The following is a 7923-nucleotide window of genomic DNA, read 5'->3' as shown; positions in this document are numbered from 1 at the left end:
GGGGAAACCCCCGCTTTGGAGGCCCGATTTCCGCCGCGGCAGGATCGGCCCCGGGGGATCCCTGCCCCCGGCGTGTGCGTCACTAGGAAGTGACGTGGGCACGCCGGGCACGCTGGGCACGCTGGGGGTGGGGCCACTGCCATACAAGGGAAAACTCTATGGTTTTCCCTTGTATGGCTGTGGCCCCGCCCCCAGCGTGCCTACGTCACTTCCTAGTGACTTGCACGTGGCGCGCGCACTCACCCGACACCGGCCGGGAGCCCCGCTCCCGGCAAAGAATTATTTGGCAACCCTAGGCCTGATCTGGCCCCTGGGCCGCATGTTTGACAACCTTGCTTTATGATATTGTACCATGCTGAGGTCCCTCCCCTTCCCAAACCCCACCCTCTCCCGGATCCACCCCCAAAGTCTCCAGGTATTCTCCAACCCAGACCTGGCAACCCTAACTCACAGGGACCATCATACCATTCTGTGGATTGTCAATGTAGTCCTAGAACACTATAGTCTATCTGGGCCCAGCAACCTTCATCCAAAATCTATTCCACATTTTCATTGCAGCTTTTTTCTGCTGCAGTGTATTTCAGTGGAGCCCATGCAAGGCAATTCGCATTCCTGGCTCCCATTATCTCCAATGGGTCTTCAAGCCTTTCCCATTGTTCCCAACATGCACCAAATCTTGGTAAGCAGACAGGAGCAAATGTTGTGTTCAGACAGCAGATTGCTTGGGGAAAGCTGGGGAGACAGGAGTGGGGAGGGAGGCAGGGGAGCTGGAAAGGAAGCAACCCCTCCTCAGCCTTTGGCTGATTCTCCAGACTCCTTCCTTCAGTCCCAGAAGCCACCGCTGTGAATGGGCCCACTGGCAGTTCTCACTGGTCGGCAGGTGACCACCTAAGCCTACCCATGATGCTGGCTGTGTGTCACTTCCCCAATTAAACCAATCAAGAAAGTGAAACAGCAGAATTTACCCTCTCTTGGCAGAAGCTGATTGGAAGGAGATAAGGTAAAGGTTCCCCATGCTTGAAAGCCAGTCAAATCCGACTCTGGAGGGCAGTGCTCACCTCCGTTTCCAAGCCGAAGAGCCAGCGCTGTCTGAAGACTTTTTCCATGGTCATGTGGCCGGCATGACTAAACACCAAGGCGCACGGAATGCTGTGACCTTCCCACCAAAGCGGTACCTATTTATCTACTTGCAATTTCTTGATTTCGAACTGCTAGGCTGGCAGGAGCTGGGGCCAGAGATGAGAGCTCACTCTGTCATGCGGCACTTGGATCTTGAACTGCTGAACTACAGACCTTCCAGTCTGCAGCTCAACGTCTTAACCTCTGAGCCACCGCGGCTCGTGGAAGGAGATAGATATGGCCAAAACAGCAACTCAGGCAGAGATGCAGAGTGCAGCTTCATCTGTGGTTGGGCACACAAGATGAGTTAATTGTTTATTTACCCAGGCATACTAATAGTCAGGGGTCATTTCGTAGAAAAAGAGCTAGGGGAACTCATTAGCATAACTCATTAACATATGCCACACCCCCTGACATCAGGGGCCCGGCGGTGGACCTGCAAGGCCAGCGGGAGTGCGAGGAAGCCCCGCCAAGGCCCTCCCTGGCCCCAGGCAGGCAGGGGTGGGGAAAGGCGGGGAGGAAGCAACTTACCCTTCCCTCTTCTCCTGCCTCCTCCTGGCTGAATGAGGGCCGGAAGTGGGGCGGCCGGAAGCAGGGGGCGGGGCTCGTCATGTGCCCCGCCCCCCTGCACCTCACCCGGGGGAACTGCGATCCCCCGCGTTCCCCCCCGAAATGACCTCTGCTAATAGTTCTCTTGGAGATGACCAGTTTAAAGATACCTTGGCTCTGGGCTCTCATTCTCTTTCCTCCTCCTTCCTTTTTCTTAGATGTAAAAGCTACTAACCTGCCAAAACCAGGATCCTTGCAAAATGAAGAGGCTGGCTCTGAGGAGCTCCAGGAGGGTGTGGTCTCGCAGGAACGCTTCCAGCAGGGCACCGAGGGCAGCTCCAAATATAGCAATGCTCAACAGAGAGTAGAGGTGTTCAGTCAATACAGCACCCTGGTAGTCATGGAAATAGAACAGGAAGCCTGCCAAAATCCAAAGCAGAGTGGCCGATTATTCAGGAGCATCATCAAAATTGGGCTCTGAAGAGTTTTTTTTTTTAATCAATAAGCACAGGGGAACCCGCCTGCATGTTAAACAGAGGTTTTCCTCCACTTTGTATTCATGCAGCCAAAGGAATTTTTCGATGCCTCTGCTTTGGTGGAGGAAAATATTAAGCAACTGTGACCCATTTTTTTTAATACTGTGAAGGTGGAAGATAATATTTTGCCGGTACTTCCCTAGCTTCTCATTCAATGTCTCCTATACCTGTCATTCTCTGCCTGTGTAAATCTAATCGGCAGCGTCTGGTCATTGAGGAAGATTTACACTGTGGCTTTCGGAGATTCAAAAAGCTTTTAAGCATGTAATGCCGGGGAATATCTGGAGATTGGCTCCTGATTGCCAGCACTGAGATACTACAGGATGGACATTGCACAGGTCAATACACATAGCATCATCCAAGCAATATCTGCCTGGTTAAGTCAATAAGTAAGAAACATGCAACATCTTTTCATATATAGAAAGAGCCTGGGATAGAAACAACACTGGAAAATAAGTTCCTTTTTTTTTTTTTTTTGCTAAACCATAATTGCCCTCTAGTGGCAGCAGAACCTAGTCACAATTTCTCCACTGCTGTGTGCTGAATTTATCTGATCAGTGTATGTTCAGGATTATAGACTTGTAATCAGGGCTATTTTTGGGCAGGAACGCACAGGAACGGAGTTCCGGCTGGCTCCTGAGTTGGCCACGCCCAGCAGGAACTCATTAGAATAATAGGCCACACCCAATAGCAGAAACTCATTAGGACTGGCTACATTAGGGGTGTGTGGCCTAACATGCAAAGGAGTTCCTGCTACAAAAAAAAGCCCTGGGTTTTGACAACAAACAAGGTAAACAGAATAAGAAGGGAAAGGTGGGTGTGGCTGGATGACCACACTTCTGGTAACATGAGGGGGTGGCCTAATGTGCTAATGAGCTGTGCTGTCAGGGGTGTGGCCCAATATGCTAATGAGTTCCTGCTGTTGGGTGTGGCCTACTATGCTAATGAGTTCCAGCTGGGCTTTTTCTACAAAAAGAGCCCTGCTTGTAATTATAATAACCCTTCAGTACTTCACAACAGCCTCCCCCCCAGTTCTGTACTCATAATTTCTAATGTACCTTAGAATTGCCACTCGCATGCAGCACACTAAGTGAAAGAGAACAAGTAGAAATCAAAGCTTCCCCTCCCCATGCTTATAAAAAGGGGAGCGGTTATTCCACACTGTGATCTGATGGTGCAGGTTAGCTTGATTTGTCTCTTCTTAGAAGCTAAGCAGGGTTGACCCTGGTTAGTCCTTGGATGGGAGACCACGAAGGAAGTCCAGGGTTGTTATGCAGAGGCAGGCAATGGCGAACCACCTCTGTTTGTCTCTTGTCTTGAAAACCCCACTGGGTCACCAGAAGTTAGCTGTGACTCAATGACGCTTTCCACCACCAGTTATTCCACAGTTATGATCACAACCCATTGGACTCTCTATGACTGATCTACTTGGATTTAATGTTGGGATTTGGCAGGCATGGGTATCAAAGCCCCCTAGCTATTGGCGTAAAGATTGTGTGGGCAGCAGGGCTTAAGCCCCCACCAGCACTAGCCTGTTGGCAGAATAATTAACACCTCACAAGCAAAGACACAAAAGAAACTGTACACAAATTGCTTATATTGACATAGAAAAGTGTAAATTTTATAACCAAAGTCCATATATATATATTCCTCCAGGTATGCAGACAAAAGAAGTAGTCCTCACAGAGCCATGATGACAAAATTCTCCGGAGTAAACTTCTGTTTCGTAGAGAAACTTTCTCTGAACATCAACAGATATAAGGACTTTGGTTATAAAATTTACACTTTTCTATGTCAATATAAGCAATTTTTGTACATTTTCCTTTGTGTCTTTGCTTGTGAGTTGTTTTTGGCTGTGACCCTTTTGTTGATCTTATCTTGCTAGAGTAATTAACACAGCAAGGGTGCACAACCTGATTAAAGAGTAGATAAAGGTTTATTTAGGAATGAACAAACTTGATAGGAAAGAGGAGAGACAGAGATAGGCTCCTAAGTAAATCTCTAGCTGAGAGAGAGGGAGACTGAAGTGTAAAACATTTGAGAAGACGACGAGGAGGAGGAGTTTATACCCCGCCCTTCACTACCCAAAGGTGTCTCAGAGTGGCTTACAAATTCCTTTCCCTTCCCCTCCCCACAACAGACACCCTCTGAGGTAGGTGGAAGAAGGAAATTGCCCTAAGGCCCCGGTTACACGGGCCAGATATCCCGTGAGGGAGGCATGGCTAATTGCCCCGGTGCAGTTTGATCCACGAGTACGCAATCAGATGCACCGGCAGCACACCACAGGTCCTTCCCTCGGCGCCGGCGGGTAAACGAGGGACCGGAGGGGAATGCCGCATGCCGGCACGATCACACCACGGGCGTCTGGAGGCAGCCCATGGCAAACATTTACTAGTACCTTGATGGTACTAGTTTTTTAATGCGCATCGTTGGCGGTAAGCCACGGGTGCGCTCCACTTCCCAGATGTTGGGGTGTGATCGCACCCGGATAATCCGCCCACCATCCGTGCCTCTCCCGCGGCAACTTTGCCGTGTGACCGGGGCCTAAGAGTAGCAATCTGGAGATGGACAAGGAATGACACTTAACAGAAGAGAAGGTGCTGACCCCACTATCCTATCTAATTGTCTTCCTGCCGCCCCCTGCAGGATCTTCTTCTTTTCTTCTTTGTACACCAGCCATCACAAGATGGCTTCATTGGCTCCATCTGCCCTTCCTACTTCCTGCTGGCTTGGGCAACCTGTGAGCACACCTGACAGGATCACACCAGAGGTCTCCCAACCATTTTTCTTGGCTGGCCTATTTATGGTCCTTCATTTTCTGTAGGGATGACAGCCTAACGTGTGAAATAATTGTGTTTCTTCTTATGGCACTGCAAAATCCATGAAGAATTTGCTCAGGACTGTGGCTTTCCAGTGGTTTCATCTTTCCTTCTCATCTCCCATTCACACCTCCATTTAAATACAGCCCAGGGGTATTACATTACCCTTTCAATCTCTCTGGGTCTTTCTTTACCTTACCTTCACTAGGGTATGGCACCAGATGCTTTCATTTTGTCTGCTCTGTTAAATGCTTTATACAACACAGCGCTATTAATGGTGAATTATGAATCTCCATTATTAATTGCCCCTTTTCATTTGTATGTAAATGTATGTACTAAAGATCTTTCAAAAATTATTTGTACTTGAGCTGCCTTTGAAATCTGGTCTCTGTCTCCACTCACCTCCTACATTTGGTCTTGCCCCTGCCTGAGATTTGCACCTGTCCTCCCCCCCCACCCCGGTAATTGAGAAGTCTATGCCCTGCATCTGGCTGCCATTGGCTTAGCTGTGCTGATGTCACAGAAGGGCTATAGAGCAGACTACATCTCGTACTAAAGGAGACTGGTGAGCTACACAACTGGAACATAAAGGCCTATAGACATCCTGGTGCTGAGGGGGGGCAACAGTGGGAGGGCTTCTAGTTTCCTGGCCCCACTGGTGATGGCACCTGGTATTTTTGGCCACTGTGTGACAGTGTTGGACTGGATGGGCCATTGGCCTGATCCAACATTGGCTTCTCTTATGTTCTTATGTTCTTATCTTTTGTAAATGCTAAACTGGAGGAGTGGTTTCAGACCCTTTTGATGGGGAGGGGGGACTAGTCACAGACAAATCCATGACATCTGTTTTATAACAAAAGGATATAGTCCAGGGCTTGCACCTTAATGCTGACTTTTGAACCACACACATGACCATTATCTTTGGAAAGCAGGCATTATCTTTGGTCCCCCCACTCAGGGATCTAAAATTAAGCACATGTTCCAGAGGTGGAAGCCTCCCTGTGACTGTGATGACAAGCAGCAGCAGTGGTTTTTATACCTTGCTTTTCACTTCCTAGATTCTCAGAGTGGCTTACAATTGCCTTCATTTCCTCTCCCCACAACAGGCAACCTGTGAGGTACGTGGGGTTGAGAGGGCTCTGAGAGAACTGTGACTGTCCCAAGGTCACCCAGCAGGCTTCATGTGGAGGAGTGGGGAATCAAACCCAGTTCTCTAGATTAAATTCTACTGCTCTTAACCACTACACCAAACTGGCTGAGGAATGAGGAAAGCTTCCAAACTGGTAGCTGGTCATGTTCACACTACCATTTCACAACAGAAGGGAATAGATTGCTCATTTGCAACCATCTTCAATTAACTGAGAAATATGAAAACAGTAATCAGTTTAGAAAGATTTACACTTCTGTCATGGACTGACTCAATTGAGGAAACCACAGCCCTCAGTGTGCAAGACCTGAGCGAGACTGTTAATGATAGGGTGTTCTGGAGGTCATTAATTCATAGGGTCACCCCAAGTTGGAAGCACCTTGAAGGCACCACACACACACACACACACACACACACACACACACACACACACTTCTTTTTGACACAAAAACAAATAAAACGCTTCCCAGAAGCCAACATAAAATAAGTGAAAATATGCCCCAGGCTAATTAAAAACAGGCCAGACTGCAACTGTTGATGAAGAAGGCTGGGAGGATTCATGTTAAATGCTAATCCTGACTCCGAGACCGTTGCTTTTCTCTTTCATCACCTGCCCATGACACATTCCGCTAATTTGTCTTAATACTTCTAACCACCATTTATTACTCACCTTCCGTAAACAATGCCAGAGCCACCAGGAGGCGATCCAGTCCCGCTGGCAACTTTAGTGGTGTGTAGGAAAGAACATCCACCACACCGGAAAAACCATAGAACAAGTACATTGTCATAAGTTGCCAGTTCATTAGATGCACCCAGTTCTGGGTCCCTTCATCGTAGAGGGACAGGTGGGGTCCATTAGGGACAAACTGCTCTGCCAGGATCCCTGAAAGACAGAAGATGTGTAAGAAGGTTCTGGAACAAAGAAAAATGAGGGATGAAAGAGGAAGGTGGAAGGCATGTGCTAGTGGACACAAGGAAAACTGGTGAGACAGAGAGAGAGAGAGAGAGAGAGAGAGAGAGAGCTTTGCCATTGCAGTTGTTAAGGAATCATCGTGGTATTAAAATCGAAAGATCAAAATTACAGATTCAACTGGGGAAACGTAATTATGCAAAATATAAATTTATATAATGTGAAATAATTAGTAAGGTGCTACATACATAAGTTTACCAAAGGTTACATATAAGAAAGAAGAGAATCACAACATATAGTATTAACAAAGCTTCCGGCTTGTGTCTTCGTTTCGATTCTATGCTTCCTCAGAAGTAAATTCTCCCATTCAACAACTTGCATTAACTGAGTGTCGTCTCATTTATTCTTCAGTCATTTTCATTGCTTGTCAAAGCTTACATTCCAAATAGGAACAACAGTCTTCACATCAAGCTCCAATTCAAGCTGCTCTGCGCTACAAAGTGTTAGGATGCCTTCAAATCGAAAGCCCACTTGCTTGAAAAAGAAAATGCCTAACTGGAGTTCCTCAGGCCAAATTCTTGTAGGATGTGATTGTAGGGTTGTCATCCTCCAGGCAGTGGCTGGAGATCTCCTGAGCAGTCGGGTTAGAACAGATAAAAGGAAGTCCTTCTTCACCCAAAGGGTGATTGACACATGGAATTCACTGCCACAGGAGGAGGCGGCAGCTACAAGCATGGACAGCTTCAAGAGGGAATTAGATACGCATATGGAGCAGAGGTCCATCAGTGGCTATGAGCCACAAGGTACAGATAGGGACTCTCAGTCTGGGGCAAGTGATGCTCT

At 47.7% G+C, this 7923-nt stretch overlaps 1 protein-coding gene across 1 annotated transcript in view; it reads right to left on the bottom strand.

The window, feature by feature from the left end:
- The window catches only part of LOC107115529 (transmembrane protein 45B-like), a 12955-nt gene that overhangs the window by 4273 nt on the left and 759 nt on the right, over window positions 1-7923 (bottom strand). The window contains exons 2-3 of the mRNA XM_015417261.1: window positions 6841-7053; window positions 1904-2088 (exon numbers count right to left, since the gene is read on the bottom strand). Of these exons, the coding sequence (XP_015272747.1) occupies window positions 1904-2088; window positions 6841-7053 (398 nt within the window). The remainder of the gene's footprint in view (window positions 1-1903; window positions 2089-6840; window positions 7054-7923) is intronic.

The sequence above is a fragment of the Gekko japonicus genome, unplaced genomic scaffold (genome assembly GCF_001447785.1).
Source record: "Gekko japonicus isolate JY-2015 unplaced genomic scaffold, Gekko_japonicus_V1.1 scaffold3640, whole genome shotgun sequence".
In the NCBI taxonomy this organism is placed as follows: domain Eukaryota; kingdom Metazoa; phylum Chordata; class Lepidosauria; order Squamata; family Gekkonidae; genus Gekko; species Gekko japonicus.
The sequence above is the reverse complement of the archived record's forward strand: the minus strand, read 5'-3'. Positions and strand labels throughout refer to the sequence as shown.